Source organism: Ctenocephalides felis, unplaced genomic scaffold (assembly GCF_003426905.1).
Source record: "Ctenocephalides felis isolate EL2017-DRISC unplaced genomic scaffold, ASM342690v1 CF-g0.4_SCAFFOLD_01492, whole genome shotgun sequence".
Classification (NCBI taxonomy): Eukaryota; Metazoa; Arthropoda; class Insecta; order Siphonaptera; family Pulicidae; genus Ctenocephalides; species Ctenocephalides felis.
The window spans coordinates 21,178,937-21,200,979 of NW_020537646.1; the positions used below are offsets into that span (position 1 = coordinate 21,178,937).

General features: G+C 29.2%; 1 protein-coding gene across 1 annotated transcript in view; it reads right to left on the reverse strand.

The window, feature by feature from the left end:
• Positions 1-22,043, reverse strand: part of LOC113371012 (transient receptor potential-gamma protein) — a 228,335-nt gene that overhangs the window by 16,554 nt on the left and 189,738 nt on the right. The window contains exons 14-21 of the mRNA XM_026611666.1: positions 13,791-13,985; positions 10,274-10,457; positions 7,528-7,655; positions 7,067-7,269; positions 6,802-6,900; positions 4,921-5,141; positions 3,176-3,306; positions 2,919-3,072 (exon numbers count right to left, since the gene is read on the reverse strand). Of these exons, the coding sequence (XP_026467451.1) occupies positions 2,919-3,072; positions 3,176-3,306; positions 4,921-5,141; positions 6,802-6,900; positions 7,067-7,269; positions 7,528-7,655; positions 10,274-10,457; positions 13,791-13,985 (1,315 nt within the window). The remainder of the gene's footprint in view (positions 1-2,918; positions 3,073-3,175; positions 3,307-4,920; positions 5,142-6,801; positions 6,901-7,066; positions 7,270-7,527; positions 7,656-10,273; positions 10,458-13,790; positions 13,986-22,043) is intronic.

Sequence of the window (22,043 nt, forward strand, 5' to 3'; positions counted from 1 at the left end):
GGCGCGATTGCCATACAGAATCGGCCCCACCCTGGTATTTAAATAATTTATACGCCATTTTATAGGTCTATTTGATAAAAACCGATATACCAATTTTCAACTTTGTACTCATCTTATGGCCGAGATATCATTGAAAATATGCCAAAGTGGCCCCTTCTTTCAAACTCACTTTTTGGCGTAACCATAAAAGATATCGAAAAATTTTTACGTGATTCTACTCATATTGACTCAGACCACATTATGTAGAACAATCGATTCCAAAAAATCGTTTACTACTAGCTGAAAAAGACAAAATAATTTTTCAATTGATTATTTCGGGTAGTGCATTTATTTGGACCACTTTCTAATTAGCGTTATTCGAAAGCCTATTGTTTTTTCTTTGAGTACTACAAATATTTTTCAAATCAATTTAGTGGAACACATTGGAAAATTGAAAAAAACAGAGCCAGTACACCCGGGCGTAGTGCTAATAGTACCCTGCAATTGCATAGAGTTCGTTCGGACGCAAAGCAGTGCGCGATACGCCGAAACGATTCTTAAGAAATTGTGAATGCGAAAATATTATTTTATAGTTATATGTATAAATCACGGAGTTTGAAATTTTTAGACATTATTAGTTTTACTATATTAATTAAATCACTAAAACTAGTGGTGTATCGTGCCTTAAGGCAAACTACTGGAACTTCCTGTACTGTGATGAAATAAAAATATTCAATGCTTTCAAATATATTATTATAAATACTGTAACTTTTATTATTCGAATTTATAGACAAAATAAAAGTGCTTATAAATTGAACGATGGTGTTTAAATATGTTAGCCTGAAAAGTGAATGAACAAAACTTAATGAAGCGGAGTTAGAATGAAGCTTTGAATCTAATTGCATAAACTGAATGGCAAAATTAAAATTATTTATTTGATTCGAATTATTTTCGATAATAATTTTTGCGAATTAAAAAAAATATATGTTTTAGTTTTTTTTTTTTGAAAAACAATCTTGTCGTCCAAAAAAGCAAAAGCTTTTTTAAATCATTTAAATCGGATTTTTCGTTTTCTTAAAAACTCGGTTTCTATCTTTGCTCCGTATCTCCGACTTGTATTTGTTAAAAACTGATCAGTACGTCTCCCCATCAGTAGGAATCGAATGTTCATTACAACATTCATACACGAAATATAACACAAATACACAGACACACATATCAATTTTTTCTATTTTATTCCAAAATGTTCAGAAACCTTCGAAACGTGAAGATGTGCAAACATTTTCGATTGCGGTTTTTGAAGGATTACAATAACTTACCGTACGGAAAGTTAAAAATATATACCGAAATTAAATGCATTTAAATTGTCACTATATTATAAGTAGATGCGAATTAGCTAATACAAAATCAGTATAAAAAAACACGATCTTTCGCATAAACCACACAAAAGATACAAATATATAAATAATATAATTTTCGAAATAAATTAATTAATATATTTTATATTATAAAAATAATGATTATTAGAATACTTTCAGTAATAATTTTTGTAAATTACTGAAGTACTATATAAAAAGCTTCTACATCAATTTTTTTTTATTTATTTTTCATAGCAAACTATACAAAGTACATTCAGCTATATTTTATTAGAGGTATATATGTTTTATTAGAGGTATATATGTTTACATCAAATGACTGTGAAATTGTAGTACTGATAAAGAATGGTCACAATAAGGGCTTTATTGTAACAATGTTACAACTATCATTCAAAAAAAATGTTTTTTTGGGTTTGTTGAAACTACAATGTTTCATTATATCATTAATTTATATGTATACATATCATATAACTATAAAATAAATATTTTCGCATTCACAATTTCTTAAGAATCGTTTCGGCGTATCGCGCACTGCTTTGCGTCCGAACGAACTCTATGCAATTGCAGGGTACTATTAGCACTACGCGCCGGGTGTACTGGCTCTTTTTTTTCAATTTTCCAATGTGTTCCACTAAATTGATTTGAACAATATTTGTAGTACTCAAAGAAAAAACAATAGGCTTTCGAATAACGCTAATTAGAAAGTGGTCCAAATAAATGCACTACCCGAAATAATCAATTGAAAAATTATTTTGTCTTTTTCAGCTAATAGTAAACGATTTTTTGGAATCGATTGTTCTACATAATGTGGTCTAAGTCAATATGAGCAGAATCACGTAAAAATTTTTTCGGTATCTTTTATGGTTACGCCAAAAAGTGAGTTTGAAAGAAAGGGCCACTTTGGCATATTTTCAATGATATCTCGGCCATAAGATGAGGTACAAAGTTGAAAATTGGTATATCGGTTTTTATAAAATAGACCTATAAAATGGCGTATAAATTATTTAAATACCAGGGTGGGGCCAATTCTGTATGGCAATGCGCCCATACCCTTTTGTTTACATTTCTATGGGTTCCGTATCATCTTTTGTCCGTTATATGATTAGACATATGTACATCAAATTATCAAATATTTTATAAAGATTTTAATAATACGTATAAATTTTGTTTACATTTCTCTGGGTTCCGTAACATCTTTTGTCCGTTAGACTGCGACTTTCGTCTCTATGAAGATATCTTTCAATGCAGCGCGATTGTTTTGAAAAAAAGTTCAAAATTTCCAAAATATTTCAAAATACAAAAACGATTTTTTTTTCATAAAAGTCATTTTTTTTAATTTAAAATTTCTCAAAAATCTATTTCTTTCAAAGTTTAAAAAAAAGTTAATCGTTTTAAAAAAAATAATAATTTTTGTTACGGAAAGTTACAGCAATTTGCTTTAAGGCACGATGCCATACACCACTAGTTTTGCAATTTTTTCATAATAGTTACGACTCATACTATCACCTCGATACGGCTTGACGTTGAGTTCTGGAACACCATGTATATATTTGGGTATTATACCTGTTCCCACAGGGGTATCTTGCTGACTCTGTTGACTATGTTGACTTTGGGTGTGTTCATGACGTTGTGGCCGGCAGGTTGTTTCAGTGCCAGAAACCGCGGGTGGCCCTCGGGACGGTACCGACGACGCTCGTTCTAACATCTGAATACGTGACTAAAAATGAAAAAAAAAATCATGATATGACATTCCTATATAATTTGTTGTAATACTCTATAGTCTATAGATACCAATGTGTATGAATATTATAAGATCTTACTTTAGTGTGCTTTCCTAAAGATAAAACTGGCGCAGGAACCACAGCTCTGCTACCGGTGAGAGCTGTTACATTCCGGGAATTAGAAAATTTCTTCCGTTTTCGGCGGAGAACTGCTAACGCACCCAGGGCTCCTGAAAATGAATATTTAGGATTATTATTAAAATATCTAATTTATTCTTTAATAATCAAATTGAATTATTTCACGAAATATGGGAAATCCTATATACATTATACATTTCAATACTTTGCACAATCATCTCAGAAAAAAATTGACCTTAAAACTTTCGCTAATTGTTATGTATTTTTGTTAAATTCACATTAATCATAATAATTATGATTATTCATATTAAATTTATCACTGTTTTCAAAATACTATTAGCCGTTATAAAATCTTTTGCCCTACCTTTCCTTTCCTCCAACTGCAACGTAGTTATTATTTCGTATTGTAAATTTTTCAGAAAATTTTAATTAATATGTGTTTTCTACTTTTACTTATTATGATTTGCCGTCACTACTAGTAATTTTTCTTATGTGTGAGTGATTTTCTGAAGTGATATGCATGATTTTATTTTCCATAAATAATTTTAGAAAGCACAACATTTTACTTCTGTATAAAGAAACACCTATTCTGTGAAATTTATTTATTTCAACATCTAAAAAATATCTTCCAATATATTCCAATCATTCGTAAGTAGGGTTTGTCAGTTTTCAAAAACCTGTTTTTTGGCAAAAATTATGGAATTCGAAAACCGGTTTTTTAGTGAAAAAAGTCGGTTTTCACTGTATAAATGGAAAATGACAAATATATGCCAAATATAAAAGATAGATGAAAGCGTTTTGATTCTTGAAATCATATGGTTTAAATAGCATTTGATATGTTATCAGTCTGCAATTGTTCCCAGAAAGGTTTTGATATATTAATTTAGATTGCTATCCGGTGTATATATTAATTTAAATCATTGTGACTTCTTCTTGAAGAAGTAACTTCCTCTACTCAAACTTAAAAAAAAGTTTTAAACCCCAGAAGCTACAAATGAAAAAACAAAAAACTTAATATTATTATATCAGGCTCCAAAAACAATTAAGCATAATTTGGTCGTATGAGAGTATTTTCTATTTCAGGTAATTTTGTGAGTAAACAAAGGACACGTCTAAGTAGCAATTCGATAGACGTTCTCAATTTTCTTAAATCATATTTTAAAACAAAAAAAACAATTAGAATGTTTAAAATTAATTAATTAAAATTGCTCGAAACATGCGAGTTAATTGTTTTTAAAACTAAAATTGATATTAACAAGTATGTATCAACATGTATCTAATAATTTTTTATTTATTTTTTCAATTTTATGAATGTTTTTTGTTTAAAAATGTATTATTTTTATTTATTCGAAAACTTCCTTTCACTATCATAAAAATATTTTCATTCTCATATGTGAAAATGATGCATGAATAACGAATAATTATTTTCAAAGTTATTAAATCAAGATAATCTATTATTTTTTAGTTCTACCAATTAAAATTAAAATAATTTTGTTTACTATCCATAAAATTGAACAATAAATAAATTTAGTCAAACACTGCTCTAAATCACATTAAATTTGCGGATACATTACAGAATATTCGAGCAAAAATTTATTTTTTATATAAAATTCTAAAACCGGTTTTTAGTAAAATTAAAATTCGAAAACCGGTTTTCTGAAATGTCGGTTTTTGTATAAACCCTATTCGTAAGTTGTGATTATTACCATGGGCTTGTGCAGACGTTGATCCTTCAGGAGCGCCAGGTTGCCCTGTTGATCTCTCCAAGCTTCTGTTCGAATCCGTCGCAGATTCTGTAGGAGCATCGTCGCTGCCTGGACTATTGCTAAATCTATCAGCCGATTCTTGAGTCCCATTGCTGACAGTCATATTCCCAGAAGATTGACTGACGACGGCTGTCGATGCGCGGCAAACGGAATCTTCCGACCTAAAATTATTTATTTAAAATTACAATTCATAAATGATTCATTAAATTTAACACTAAACCTACAAAGTACCAGTCAAATTGCCTGTTTGCATATTTTTTGCAAAACTACATATTTTTAAACGTTGTAATACTGCTATCAAACTACTTGATAATTCTTGGAATATTTTTTTTTATTTGCATAGAAATATTGCCGATCAAAATAATATACATTTTTTAAGACAATATGCTGGGTGTAAATATATTTAAAAGATTATTTCCTATGAAATATCTCTTTTTTTAATTTTTTGACATTTTGACCGTATGGCCATTTTTTTAAATCTTCGAGTAAGAGATTCCTCGGTTAATTCTTTTAGATATTTGTTTGCGTGAGCTGGTAATTTTTCGTGGTATTTTTTTATTCTTGGAATATGCATGTAATATTTTTTTCACTCTTGAAAAAAACGCTCTGTGGCCAAACTCAATATGACCGCGAGCAGTAGCAATATTTATACAAGAATTGTAGGTAGGTTTGGTGTTAATATAAAAGACCCGTTTTAAATTCGTTTTTCAAGAAATTTAATATAAATAAAAGTTTAATACCTATTAGTAAGCATTTTAATGTTAATAGAGTTGAGTTGTACAACTCTTAAATATTTTATAATTATGAGCGATTTTTTTTAGAAATATACCTAGGAGGCGTCCATTAATTACGTTAGCGTGTTTTTCAAGGATTTTTGAATACTACCTCGTCCTTGGTGATATATGGTTATATTCAAAATTATCCCCCTCCCCCACAAAACATAACGTGTATTTTTAGTTACGCAAAAAACTGTAAAATTTTTGAATTTTTTTTGAAAATGTTTGAACTTAAAAAAAATAGTTAAAAAATAAATACACGTGATGTCTTACTATACCCTTCCCTCCTCCACGTGATATTTCATGATTTTTTTGTCAAACCCCCCTTCCCCTAAAAACCTCACGGGATTAATGGACGCTCCCCTACATATCATACAGACTGAACTATTTAATGATATAATAAAGACTTAAATTTAATTATCAATTAAAAATTTAAATTTGGATTAACTTCGATTTAGAATTCAATAAAGGTCTCTAATATGCACAACTATACATTTAAAACGTAGAAATATTTTTGGTCTAAATTTTTAGTCGTTATATGAAGTAAGTAATTTTTAAAATATGTATATACAATTTACATATAATGAATGTAAGCTAATGGAATTTGAAGATAAGACCAATAATAACAATTTATTTATTCGACACATCAAATTTTATTTATATTGAATGAATAATTATGAACTTTAGTCTTACTTCTAAATTATCTACTACCTGTTCTTCTAAGGGAGCCACTAATCACGTGATAGATTTTTAAGGAATTTTGGACTCCCTTCCATTAGTAATACGTGGATATTTAAAATTAGTCGTCCCACCATTACGTCCTACACCATTACGTGTATTTTTTGTACTTGCAACAAATTGTAAAATTTTTGAAATTATCTGGAAAAATCTCGGATTATATCTTACTACTTCCCCCAGGTGATATTTTGTAAATTCTTATCAAGCCTTTCCCCCCTTTTAAGAATAGCGAGATTAATGGATGGATTAACTTTCTAGGCTAAAATAAAAATAAAAAAATAAATTGGAAAAATATAACAAAAATAACCTTGATCTACTGATGAGTCGACTAACTCGACCGGATTTTGCAGCTTCTATAAGTGTGCCCCAGCGTCGCTTATGTGAACTGCTTCTCTTCATATGAAACCTGGACATAAAAGAGATTTTTTTTATTATTTTATAAAATATACATATTTGTACAATTAATTATTATAAAAATTATTTGTCTCCAAAGATAAATTTCCTCCATATAATAAGGTAGTTAAAGAATTTATAGACAAAAATAAATTCATAGTATTATAATTATATCTTGCCTTGGTGCCAATCTTCCAAATCCCCTTTGGTGAGTGTCACCAAATGGTGATGGCCCAACGGGCATTTGTGCTTGAGAGTGCGAATGCGAATGTGTGAGTTGGTGCAATTTTCTTGGAGTACCACCTCCGTTTCCTCCAGTAAAAATTCCAGTAAGCGTAGAACCAAAATCTTGTGATTGACTATGATCGTGCTGGGCCGATTGCTATAATAGACATATTATTTTAATATGACAGATAAAAATCCCGAATTTATGTAAAATATTATGTACTTTTATTTGTAACAAAAACTTTCTAAATCTGAAAATCTGAATCTGAAAATCAAATTTAAACCTTTCCAATAACTAACGAGATATAAATAAGATAATTATAACTTTTCATTCAAAATTACGATTTTGTCAAACACCAAAGCTAAACATACTACAGCATTGTATGCTAATATTATTAATACACTAAACCCCAACCTGCTGTAGCGATGCTATGAATTCTGCAACCGGTGGCAAAGTGTGGGTGCTTCCCGTTGGGGGAGGTGCAATATTAAATCCTTTCATGAGGCGACGTTCCTTTTGACGATTCTTCTTACCACCAGAACCTATGAAAAGAATGTTTACAAATACACAATAAAATACATCTCAAAGTCAAAGTAAATGCATCTCAGAATAAACTTATTGTGATTACATGTTATACGAATTTTTGCTTTTAGAAACAATATTATATTAAAAAATTGAAGTACTAGTATCGCCAAATGATACCACAATAGATACTTAGCTTTACCTAATAATATATCAATAATACAAATTCATACAAAATGATATTGTAGGGTAAAGCACAAAGGACCAATTTGACTATCATTATGTGTAAACTAAAAAATATCACTATGTAAAACAAATAGAGTACATCACAACACGTATCAAACAAGAAACTATGAAACTATGCCCGGTAAGCTTTTTTAGCTAATTATACAAATACGTTTTTTTAACATATTTTGATAAAACTTGTCATATGTCCCTTTTTAACCCATAGATAGCGTAAATAAGGACTGCTAGAGGACAAATATTATTGGGGCCTTATTTTTAAATTTAAAGCGATTTTACGAAATAATAGCTACATTTTTTAACCAATGTAAAATACAAATTTTATGGGTACATTTTTTACAAAGATCACACTGTACATAACTTTGATCCGGGTTTTCGCAAGAAATATTCATTCAGCAGAGTTCGATTAACTATTAATTGAATTCATCTCTTGCAAAATGGCGTTTTAAACTAAATTTACTTTTTCATTTACTATTTATATTGTATATAACTTTATCAGTATAAAGATTCGGTTAGTACTTTTTTCCACCCCACCCATATGTAAGCTTTTATAGAGGCTATATGGAAAAATTTGAATCTAACTTAAAAAAGAAACATATCTGGTACAACTTCAGGTATCATAAACTAAAGAATAGTGTTCAAAGCACAAAAAATACGAACGAAAAAAATATTTATGTTTTGAATATTGATACCGTTCATCTCTTGATACCGACGTTGTAAGAATTAAGGTGTAACCTTTGTTGTCCTCTACTTCAAAATAGCATCGTTAACAAATTTTTAACTTTACTTGTTTTTGAGATAATGGTGGTGGTTCTTTTTAACCGCAGACTTTCAAGCCTTGCATTACCCTATATAAATCAAGCTTTTTGAATCAACTCCGTAAATTTTTGTATTTGTAGAAAATATTAAGTATGAGTAAAGTTGTATAAGAGACAGTTTTATAATGGAATATTTTTCTGTTTTTTTGTTTTTTTGTTTGTTGTTTGAACAGCGATCATAATTTGAGAGTCCCTTAAGCTGTTGTGCTAATTTGACTCAATACTCTATTTAATACTAGTCGATTCTACATATGGCAACCCAATCGTTGTCCTATCTCTGTATGAGGAATTATTATTAAATGTTCTGTAATAGATTAAATAATTTCTGTCATCCCAGTGAATAATAAGTAGTTAAGTCAAATTTTGGCCAAAAAAGTCTTTAATCGCGGTATTAACTATTTCTCTGGAAGTAAATAGTAAAACGAAAAAAAAAATGATTAGAAACAAACATCAATAAAATATTTTATATAAAATTTAAACCATTAATTTTAACCCTTTCGGGACGGTATTTAAGAAATCGGTTTGTGTAATATTTTTAATGTGTGATATATGTTGAAATAAAAATAAGAAAAATAATTTTAAATAATAGGGGGCGGCTGGTGAGGACCAACCGTCCTACAAAAACAAATAAAAATTTTTACTGGTACGTATGTATACCACAAATTTAATTTAGTAATAAATACAAAATGTGTGAAACTAAGTTATATTTGCTGGAGCTTTCTTGTCCACTGTAATAACTAATAATTACCGAAAAACGCAAGTAGTTTATTGAAAATAGTATAATTTTTGCAACGTGGTCTGGGGGGACAAAAAACAAAACGGGACTTGTTCTGAATTAAATGTTGTTTAATGGGCCATATGTGTTTTATATCACATCTAAAAACACTTTGACTTACATTATGTAGTTGCATAAATTGCATTGCAATAAATTCAACTGTGGGTACCATAGGTTAATATTGATCTTACCATTGCTAGATAAAGTCTTCTTTTATTCTTCAGATTAATATTGTTGTTAAATTTTAGTAAGGGGTACAATAAATATAACAATCTATTAGCATAATTAACTTTGCATTTGATATGGTCGCTGAAATTGAGTTTTCTATCCATACTAATCCCAGATACTTAACTTTGTCTCTCCATAAGATATTATTGCTGTTTATGTGTATGTAGGATTGAGGAACAGGTGATTTTCTTCTTTTAGTAAATAAAATAGCTTCTGATTTAGTCAAATTTTCCATCTATTAGCATAATTCATGGTAGAATGTGCTATATTACGCTAGTAATAAATATTTGAAATTAAGCTTTGCAAAATAGTGAAAATTGACTGATCCACTTATTCACTGGGATGACATTTTATTGATGCAGCAATATTGAATCAAGGCGATTTATAAAATATTTTGAAAATCGGAAATGTTAAATATTTTGAACTTGATTATAACCTACGTCGCAATATAGCGTTGTTCAACAAATCTAAACTGTGCATCAAACAAATCAATTTAATTCAATTTCTCAATTACACATTCAGCCAAGTGAATCCATTCGTAATAAATTGAATAGAACAATCGACTATGTCTTACCCGAACCGGCTCCCGTGGCAGTGGACGTGTTCATGCCGCTGTTCTTCAGAATCTCAACTAGTTCGCATCGGAACGCCGAAATGTCTTGTTTGATCTCGTTTACGTCGTCCTCAGTCACCCCCTGCGATTCCGCTTTGCGCTGTTCGACGGTCACGTAGCGACGTACCAGATTTCTCATGATACTCTGAACATTGGATTAATTTATTTTAAATCTCTTACGAGTAGGATGTAGACTATAAATAGATTTTATTATGGTTTCAATCATTGGTGGACAACTTTTTAACGCGCATTTGCGATTTGTGTGAAATAGTAAAATGAATCTCAAAGGCGTATTAAAATGTTACTGATTTTGATGAACACTAATGATTTTAATCATAAAATCTAGACCTAAAACTTATAATCTAAACCAAAATTCACTTTTGTGTTCAAAAAAAAAATTACTTACAATATTTTAATTTCTCAAAAACTATTTTTATTCATATTACGATATTATTAGACTCTGTTAATATCAAATTCATAATTACACAAGAGCTTATAGTAAGAAGTAAAAGCATAGTAACAGCCGTTTTCTAATATGATTTTACACATAATTAAAATATTTCTATTTTATTCTTTTCTATTCTACCCCTGCATAAAATTGACTTAGTTACTGTCCCGCAGTCCGATGTAGTAAACAGAATTGTGCAGGTGCGTCATTTTTGACATTATTTTTGACAGATAATGTAAAATTCGCTTCGTTTCGTAGAGATAGAATCAGTGAACCTCAAAATATATTAATTAACAAAAACCGTTACAACAAGCTACCTCTTTATACAATTTCAGTTTGCGTTATTATTAATTTTAAATTGTATATATCTTATTTTGTTGCAAATTTATTAATCTTTGTTAATGTGTAACAATTTTTGTGTATGCTAAATTCAAATTGTTTAAATAAGCGGTTTCCAACCTGTAGGGAGCACCCCCTCAGGGGGGCGCGTACATCTGTTTCCAGAATATTATTTTTGGAAATAACCCAACATTTTTGAAATTATATAAAAAAATTAAAAAAAAAGTTGTGTACATATTTTTACATAATTTAATTTACATATTGCATATTAATTTGTAGTCTGATATCAGTTGAGTATTTATAAAATTAAATTGTTGAAAAAATTAAGAGTGGCGCCACAATCTTTTTTATTAGAGCAAGGGGGCGCGGTCCATAAAAGGTTGGAAACCGTTGGTTTAAATAGTTATCTTGATTAATGTGATCAAATTCCACGTGGGGTTAGTTGAAATAAAATCTTGAGGCTACTTGTACCATACAAGAATTATATTCAGATGAAATGTATGTAAATTGTGTTACAGGAGACACTATATCTTTTACTTGTATTTATAATTAATTGTAGTTTATTACAAGAAACCTCATATATATTATTTGTATTAATTATACTTTGCGTTCATTTATGGAAAGAATTCCTTAGAAACAAGTCAATTTTTATAAAAATATGTAAAAAATAAATTATCAGAGGTATTATTATTATTTTTGGGTCGTTACTACATGCTTCGGTACATGTTACAACTAACCCCAATCACAGTAACACTATTCTTTTTCTGGAAAATAATTAATTTAAAATAATGAAGAATGTCTATAAAATTATTTTTCACTTGAAATGGTAGCGAAATAGTTAAAAAATATATTTAGCTTCATTTCGTAGAGATATAATTAGTGCACCTCAAAATAAATTGATTTGAAAAAAGCGTTACATTCAGGCACACTCTTATAAAAACAAAACAAAAATTTTTATACTTTCATCAACAATATGTTCAGAAGACTGCTAATTCAGTAGATAATGTTTGCTATTTTCTAAATGTTAAATAATATAATATATAAACGTTGAAAATGTAATATTAAACTGCTTTTTCATGTCAATCGCTGACTCTTCGAATACTAGTATGAGATTGAAGAAAAAACAACTCATTGATTTACTTTAAGTAATTAGGGCTTTCATTGGAGAGTTTTCTAAACAAGCCATATTTATTTTGAGTTCAAATAGATTCTAATAGCTTATAGAACTTAGATTGTAATTGTTATTTAATTGTAAACGAAAAAAAAAGATTTATTTAGAAGAAAAAACAACCCATTGATTTATTTGAAGTAATTAGGGCTTTCATTGGAGAGTTTTCTAAACAAGCCATATTTATTTTGATTTCAAGTAGATTCCAATAGCTTACAGAATACTTAGATTCTTATTGCTATTTAATTGTAAATGAAAAAAAAAACTGATTTATTAATTTAAGTAAGTTGTTTTCACTCTTCAAAATATTGAAAATAAATTTGAGTAGGCAAATAATCATTCAACAATTTGATTCTTAAGTCGTTATACATACTTAGATTAAAAAAAAAATATCATAATAAAATAAAAAAATATTAATTGCTCACCTGGTATCGAAAGTCTCTTTCGCTAGCTTGTTTCACCTTCCGCTGAAACAAAACAGAACCAGAGCACACTTGGACTAAAATTAAATATCTTTAATTTAAATTACTCATAAAGGAAATATATCTTTTACATCGAATCAGATTTACCTTCAGATTTTCAATTACGATCTATATTAACTCCAGAAAATATTTCAATTATTACTATTAAAAATGGCTATGTTTATATGTTCAATTATAAACATATTATAATTCAAAGTATATTATTCGATCGTTTAACTATAAGGCTTAGGAAATAAATAAAAATAATTTAATACTGCCAAAATACTAGAGAATGTTTATAAATAAATATAATACGTCTTGTGTTATCTTCATAAAATTTTCGAAGTAATGACGCCCATCAAGCACCTGCCAAGTTTAACGATGTTGACACGTGTGTTTTGTTAGAAATATGTGTCAATATCTTTTCTTTCGATAAAAGATGGGTTATATAAACATGTTATTTGTGTTCTGCACTGCGATTTATCGAAAATGGGGCAAAGAAACTTCAAGGTATTCACCGTGCATAAGTTATGTACCGTTTAAAACATTCTCTTGACATGCACGCCCAATAGGCAAATTTATTGCAACAAATTATTAGTGAAAAATACAGCTGCAGTTAAAACAAAAAAACTGTGATAGCTTTTTATAAAACTTTATTTTATTAGCGATTTATTTTAGAAGCTAGTTAATTGCCTCGATATATTATATGATGGAAGAATTGGAAATACTAGTACCTATAACTTTTACGTATGGATTTTTTAGTAGTTTTTCATTTTGTAAAAAATCAATATCACGTACGTAAGATATTTATCATATTTTTCTAAGAATTGAAATAGATTTAAAATTAATGAAATTCATGTTACAGAAATAATACAATTATTAACTAACATTAATGTATGATAATCATGAATAAATAAATGCATTCACAAATATATTCATTAATATTTTACCATTTTTACAAAAATTCATTTATAAAGAGATAGCAAAAAAAATTTCAAAGACTGAATGTATTATACATAGGAAGATTTCATATAAAAAACCGTTCTCAAAATAAATACTCACTCGAATTGTTCGCATATGTTCTTTTTTCATGGACCTCGAATGTCCGCACATTTTTCTCTTCAACCATTGAGCGGTATACCAGATGGACTTCGGCGTTGGTATGGTATTGAATGGAGGTGGTACAGTACCGCCTTCCTCGAAATAACTTATCCACAATTTGCTACGAGCGAATTTCCACTCGACATCTGCTCGTTCCTAAAAAAATAAGATTAATTTATATAAAAATACATGAATATTTCTTTTAACAGCGGATAGTACTACGTATTTTATGAGCTGTGTTTGCTATACTACAACACACCACAGTATTTTACACGAAGGAATAACCCAGCCAGGTCAACCACTATTCTTTTTTATGTGTAGATTATATATATTATAAATGTATATCTAATTGAGTTATCGCATACATGTTGCTCACAATATATTTTTACTTAAGATTCTAAACCTAAAGAATCTAAAAAATCTGATACCATACTGCTTTATATCGAGCTGACCAAAGTTGGGATCAAACTAGTATCTGCGTATGATTTTAACCAATGCCAATGGATAAAAATATGATGACTAATGCTGTATCTGAAATTGTAAGATTTCAAATTGATGAAATATTTCTATTACAGCCATTTACCAAGATGTCATTGATGGGCCGATTCTGCCGCACAACAGACCAATGTTATGGCTGTGCATTCAGGCGTTTTACACAAAACTGCAACGTCACTCGTATGTTATGAAGCTTTGCCAGAAAAACCCTGTTATCGAAGACCGTTTTTTGATATTTGTGCGGTTTCTAGGTTAGGTTTTCTATCTGACAATCTGAGAAAAACGCTTGACTGCACAGTAACCATGGCTTTTGTCAATATTAAGAACGAATTAGTATGGAAAATTCTTCATAACATAGCCTTGTCATATACAAGTTTGTTTAAAAATCTTGTTCAGTTCATTTTAAATTACCTGTTTTGTAAATATTATATAATTTTGATTTATTAAAAGATATTTTAATGTATCAGCTCTTATTTAATGCGTCCGCTTTTATTTAATTATACTAGCAAATATTTATCATAAATAGAACAATTTTTTGTCAATAATAATGCTGTAATTTCAGTTGTGAGGAAAGAATAGATATAATACGAAATATATAAGAAGATAGAACAGAATATATAAAATATAGTAGGTCGCTAAATGCTCTAAGTAAGTGAGACCAATCAATAAATGAAAAAATTCTTTCTCTATTGCTGAAAAGAGAGTTTTATCGAGACGTATGAGGAAGACATATCATTTGAGAAAGTTAAGCGTCATTTAGCGAGGTTTAATCAAAGCAGAACTTTGAAATATTTTAATTAAATAATTCTATACGCATATTAATTTTTTTTGAAAAACTTAATTGCTTGATAAGTTTGGCCATAATAATACTTGTTAGGAGAGTTTTATTAATTTATTAGAAAGGAATATCTTTCGAAAAAGTTCGGTGTAATTTAGCAAGTTTTAACTAAAGCAACGCAAAACTTACTAAATTTTTTTTATTAGGATGGTTTTAATTGATTTAGACTATGCTTGTTTTATGTTTTCAATAATTATTAATGATATAATATTAGATTAAGTTAGATTTAAATTCATCTTTTTAACTCAACTTTCTTATCTATATAAATTATAATTTTTTGGAATGAAATGAAATTTATGTATAATTCTCAAACGTTTTATTCTCATTTTTTTATTTCTTTTCCTGAAGTTATCTGAAACAAACTTGTTATGTTTGATCCTGTAGTAAGTGGAAATATATCGCAAACCTGCACTCTTTCATTGGAAATAATATAAAGAGCATTATTTCGCATGATGCACGTTGAATTTTGAAACAGGATTCGAGTATCGCGAGCGCTCAGAACAGCTCTAAGCCCACTAGCCGCAGACATATGACATGAATATCTAACTAGTTCGGCAAATATTTTAATACAAAGCTATTTAAATGCAAATTTTTTAAATTAAACCATCAACCAATTGGATAAGATAATGATGTAAAGTTATATTAGGTAAAATTTAAATGAAGTAAAAAAAGCAATATAAGTAAATTAAATTGATATTGATTCCAAATCTGATAATGAATATTTCTGGCGAAATACTAGATAAATGATTACATACAGTGTGAACCCTGTAGAAAATGTGCCTATGCAATTTGAATAATGCAGGTAATATTTTGTTAAATCCCCTTAAAATTAAAAATAAGACATTGGATCTGTTTGCCCCCTGACTGTCTAATTTTACCCCAAAGGTAGGATAAAAAGGAGCAGATAAAAATTGTTGAAAAATAGCAAAAAACATATTTCTGTAATTAAGAATTAGCTGAACCAAGTTAGATTGTTATTTGTTTGATACATATTATGGGTTGTGATTACTTAGAGCATTTAGCCACATACAATATCATTGATATCAAATTACATCTTTTTATATATTTCCTATTCTGACCATTTGTTTCTTTACAACTGAAATATTTCTACACTATACAACATTTGTTTTATAAAGATGTCTTTATTTTTCTAACTCATATTATTATTATGCTCAGATTCTAATTTTGCTTTTAATTCTCACTTCTAATTCTAATCAACTTCAACTCAACAATTCAAATTTTATGACAGTACCAGGACTCGACCTGAGAATCCCTGGATCGAGGATGGGTATGTACTAATAACTGGGCAACTTCTGCCACAATTATATGAATGGCATCTGGCCTTATAATGTATATCAAAAGCCAATAAAAAAAAACTTTTGCCACATTGGGGAAAGAAATTCTGTATATCATTTCAGGTATATTACATCATCAAAGAATGAAAAGTGTGAATTAAAAATTACGAAACCTAGTTGATATTGTTACAATATCGTTAACACAATACTACAATTTATTCATCACGTGAGGTTTTTGTGGGAAGGTGGGATTTGACAAAAAATCACTAAATATCACGTGGGAGGAAGGAGTATAGTAAGATATCACGTGTATTTAATGTTTAACTGATTTGAAAAAAATCAAACAATTTCTAAAAAAAAAATTAAAAATTTTAGAGTTTTATCACGTAACTAAAAATACACGTGATGTTTGGTGGAGGAGGGAGGGGAGGTAATTTTGAATATCACCATGTATCACCAAGGAGGAGGGGGGGGGTCCAAAAATCCTTTAAAACTCGCTCACGTGATTAATGGACGCCCTCCAAGACCAAGTTTTACTTTTTTTAATACCAATATGGTACCATTATTGTACGTACGAAGTAAGAACTTATAGTTAGCCAAATGTTTTCGATCCCCCCTGCATTATTTCTTGGTGGCTAGTTGCATGCTCTATGCGGTGAGCAATTGCACGAAAGAACCTTGGTATTGGTGGCAGGCGATATTGTTTTGCGAATTGCAACTAGGACGTTGACACAGAAACACCTCATTATTATACTCCTGCACATGGCGCATGCCACACTTGACTTTATGCTTTATGATAGTAGAAACTTGAAAGCCTATATGCACACTGGTCGATGGCTCGGATTCAGGTCAGACACGGTGCCGCGGCCCCTTCCGCAAAAAAAAAATGGTTTGATTCGAATGCACAAATGAAAATAAGCCAGGGAAAAACACTGGAGGAAAACTGATATATAGCTTTTTGCAGCGCGTTCAAGATCTTGCTTTTGACTGTGATAAAATTTAGTAAGGGAGGAGATAGATATAATTTAAATCACAGAAATACATACTTATTTTGGTTTTCTCTTTTAGTTACTTGCAGAAATAATTTTAAATGTAATGTTTCTAGGGTTAAAAGATCCACCACGAATATATAAAAAACAAGTAAAGTAAAGAATTTTTTAATCAACAATATTTGAAAGTAGACGGCATACGATGCATAACCTGCCATCACCATGATTCTTACAATGTCCCTATCAGGAGATAAACGGCAATGTTTGAAAATCCATAACAATATTTATTTTCGTTGTTATTTTTATTGGATGTGAGCACTGTTGTTTAGTTTACGAGACCTCAACAATACTTAAGTATTTGTTATTTGATTGTTTTATAAAATGTATTGTTATCAACTTCCCGTAGGATAAGTCCAAAAATCGAAATTGAAAATTTCTACATTTCTCGACGTTTTGAAGGTTTCTGAACATACCTCAGAAAAAATGGATGTGTGTGTATGTATGTATGGATACAATTTTTCAGTCACGTTTTCGGGTGCACGGATCAACCGATTTGAATGGTTTCTGGTAAAGGCAGGTCCAGAAGTTACAGAGATAAAGAGCAAAGAGTGCAGGAAATAGAAATCGAGTTTTTGAGAGAACGGAGTATCTGATTTGAATGATCTAAAAAACATTCAATTAGTAATAATTAGGAGAAGTGGTTATTAGTTTTGGCAAAATATTAGACAATGTTATAATATTTATAATAATCTATTTGAAAACATTCAGTATGCCTCAAACATTCCGTTACGGTACGGGAAGTTCCAGCAAATTGCCTTAACCCACGATTCCATACACCCCACTAGTTTTTAAGTTAGATTTAACAGATTTTTTTCTATAGCCTCTATAAAAGTTTACATATGTGTGGGGTAAAAAAGACCAACTGAAACTTTACCTTTAAATTTAAAAATTTTTAAATTGCTATAAATCTTAAATAAATTGATTTTCAATAATACTATTAGTGATACCAGTAAAGATCTGAGTGGCGTATCAAATCGTATAAAAGTTGAAAGGAATAAAACTAATGTTACTTCATTTTAAATACCGGATTGACATTAAATCATAATTTTATGAATTCCAACATAAATTTTATATCTTTTAGGTCAAAGTAATAATTCAGGTCACGCTGTGCGGAGGCGTCTATTGCAATAAAGGCGCACCGTTTGAAATTCGCAAACAAAAACGCATTGATACTGCAAATATATTTCAATTTTAATTATTTCGTAGTTATATATTTGAAACGAAACTTTTAATGATAATTTAAAATATTATAAAACCAATATCGCCATAAATAATAGCTATAGGGCATTTTAAAATATCACATAATAATTATTATTTTTTAGCGTTAGTTGCATTTTGCAACTATATTCAGAATATAATTATTTAATGTAAATCTAGTAAAAAATGTAGAACATGATGCAGAAAATATTATGGTTACTGCTATAATTTTGTTACAATATTTAAAGATTTCTTGATAATTTGCTATGATTTCAAATAAACCTCTTATCATTTGGTTTAGACAAGATTATTCTGGTTTAGAATTTTATATATATCGTTTTTTTCTGGATATTTTCAAAGTTTAACTATTATAGAGTATGTGTACAAAAAGTACAAATATATGTATTGGAGATGGGCTTATCATATCCGAAGCCGGATCGGCTAGGATTTGACTCCTCTTCAGAGAGGAGTCATATTCACTTAACAACTCCGACAACTTTGAAACATAATACTTGAAACACATGTGTTCTCTAGTATGTTGTTAACATATCTAAGGATTTATTAAGACTTTGGAAATAGTTTACAAATAGTTCAAACATTTTTGTTCATTTATTATAATAATTACTATTTTATGCATTTCAATGTGCATGCAAATATCAAATTTGCAAAAAACTTGAGTATCAAAATCAATTTTGTAATTATTTTTGGAGAAAAAATATAAAATTCTTTAAATATGTTTAATTTTATAAAAAAATAATGCAGTGAACCTTATATATGAAATAAGAAGAAATCATTGTGTATAATATTTTTCACAAAATAATAATACCTCACATTCTTTTATAATTTTTTTCGAGAATTAATTATACATCAGGTAGTTTGATTAGCATACTATTACTTTTACACAATTATAAAATCATAATTGTGTAAACGTTATAATATAATACTAAATATTTTTTAGCTGGTTGTATACCATTGAAAGAGCTCATTTACGATCAAACATTATCGTATACAGAATATAGAATACAAAATGGCATTATTTTGAGACATTATATACCTGGAAAGTCCTAAAACTGGCTGTGAGACGAGAAAAAGATCACTACTTTCGACCCAAATCTTTGTATTAGTAAAAAATCTTAAGTAAATATCTACTATCTATAAATACATGTTAACAGATTTAGTACCAGTTTAGGGGAGTCGGATATGACAAATCCTGTGAAACAACTCCACTCGGTTTCACTCCGAGAGAGGAGTTGTATCGGAGTGATAATTCCGGAGTGAGTTACCCATCTCTAATTTGTGTTATTGAAAGTTTAGTTTATTTTAAAAAATATGGCTGTTTGATCACATTAATCTTCCTCTGTTTCCTTACTCTTCAATACTTTAAACCCGTTTTTCTCGGAGCAGTCTTTGTCGATACGATTCCCATGATTTCTCAACTTTTACTAAACCGATTTACTAAAACTTTTCATAGACTCTTCTTTCTCATCAGTACGAACAACGCTCATCTCCAAATTTGGATGTATTTTTGCAATTCGTTGGCAGTATTAAACATTTGTTCGGACTCTTGGATACAGATATTAGGAATGTAGATGTATTCAATACATTATTCATGGACTCGGAAGAAAGAGGAACTGATACACTGTCGGTACTAATATACTAAAATAATACATATTGCAGGTGCATCCATAAATAATTTAATATATGCAGTATGTTTTAATTTGTGTATTCATAAGAGGTATCAACCACTGAATAATACTACATTAACTACAGTTATAATAGCTTATGATATATCTCCATTATTACATCTGCTAACCTATATTATTAATAGCATCTCACTCAGGTGTGAATGACAAAGCTCATTGCATCTCGAATAGTCGTAAAGCCGTACCGGTATGAGGTTCTGAGTGAAGAGGCTTAAATTCGATCGATATTGCTAAACCGCAGACACTACAATAATAACCGAGACTGCTCTATTGTACGATTTTCTATAAGAAGCTTCACTTTTGCTCGAAAAGCAAGATTGGATTGAGAATGAATGGAATATGCGACGAAGAATGGAATTCAACGTGTATATTAGATTGAGGATGTGAAAGTTTTGTATGCATGTAATAGATAATCATTAACATGAAAGAACAAAATTTTGTAATAATTTTAGTAACAGAATTTTTATTTTAAAATGAAGGCCTTTTAAAAATTTTTTATGTTTGATTTTGATATTATTAATTATACCCGCTAAACTGCCCAATATTGAAAAATGTAGTAAGCATATATATACATATTATTTAAATATATATATAAGTAATATCAATGGAAAAGCTATAAAACCTTCTATTTTTTGTATTTGACAAATGACAAAAGCAGAAAAAAAGCTATTTTTTCTGCGTGAAGCGTGCGTCGCTATTGCTCAAAAAAGGCAACGACTTTAGAGAAACTAGGTTTATCATCAGTATCAAATAATTTCATGAATTATTTTGCTAAATTTGGCAAAAAGTGTACATATTTAATTTAAATTATTTGTAAAAATATTGCAAAAAGTGAAAGATAGGTGGTAACTAAGATGAATAAATATGCTTTTTTTTAATTTTATGATTTTTTATCTTTTGTGAGAAATTTTTACAGTTCCTGACGATTTCCAAATAAATTTTTATATGGGACTCCACTTCTAATTCTGTATGATACAATGTGTATACAAAAATCTTCATGGTGGTATGCTGGTCTAAAGAAATGAATTTTAAGCAATTTTTAAGAGGCAAACAATTTTTTTACTAGATATTTTGTACAAGTTATTAATTAATCTTTTGAGAATATAAAAAAAAACCTGACTATACCAATGATTTTTGCCCTTCAAATTTTCAGAAGAAAAAAAATCTAGAATAAGATAGGAATCGTATAAACTAAGGTCAAGTTAAATTTTTTTTTTTTACAAAATAGCTACAGTAAAAAAAACTTGTTTTTGATATTCTCGAAATTTTAAAAAATTATGAAAATCGTAGATTTGGATTAATGCAGATCATGCTGAAGAGAAAATGTAATGTGTAGATCAAAATGAAGAATGGAGAAGTTCGTAGGTTATAGATTCGAAAAAAAATCAATAAATACGAGCTTAAGGAGATAGAAAATAGGGGAGCATTACCGTGGTCAATATATATAAAAATAAATTATATTTTAAAAGGTAGGGGGAAGTCCCCTAGTGGCGGATACCTAAGGTTATTTATAAATAAATCAAAAATTATTTAACGAATATTAAATTACGATTCATGTTAGATAACAAAGTTAGAAATCAAACTAAAACCGCAATCTTTGCTAAAAATAATTAATACTATCAATCAAACTTTGGTAT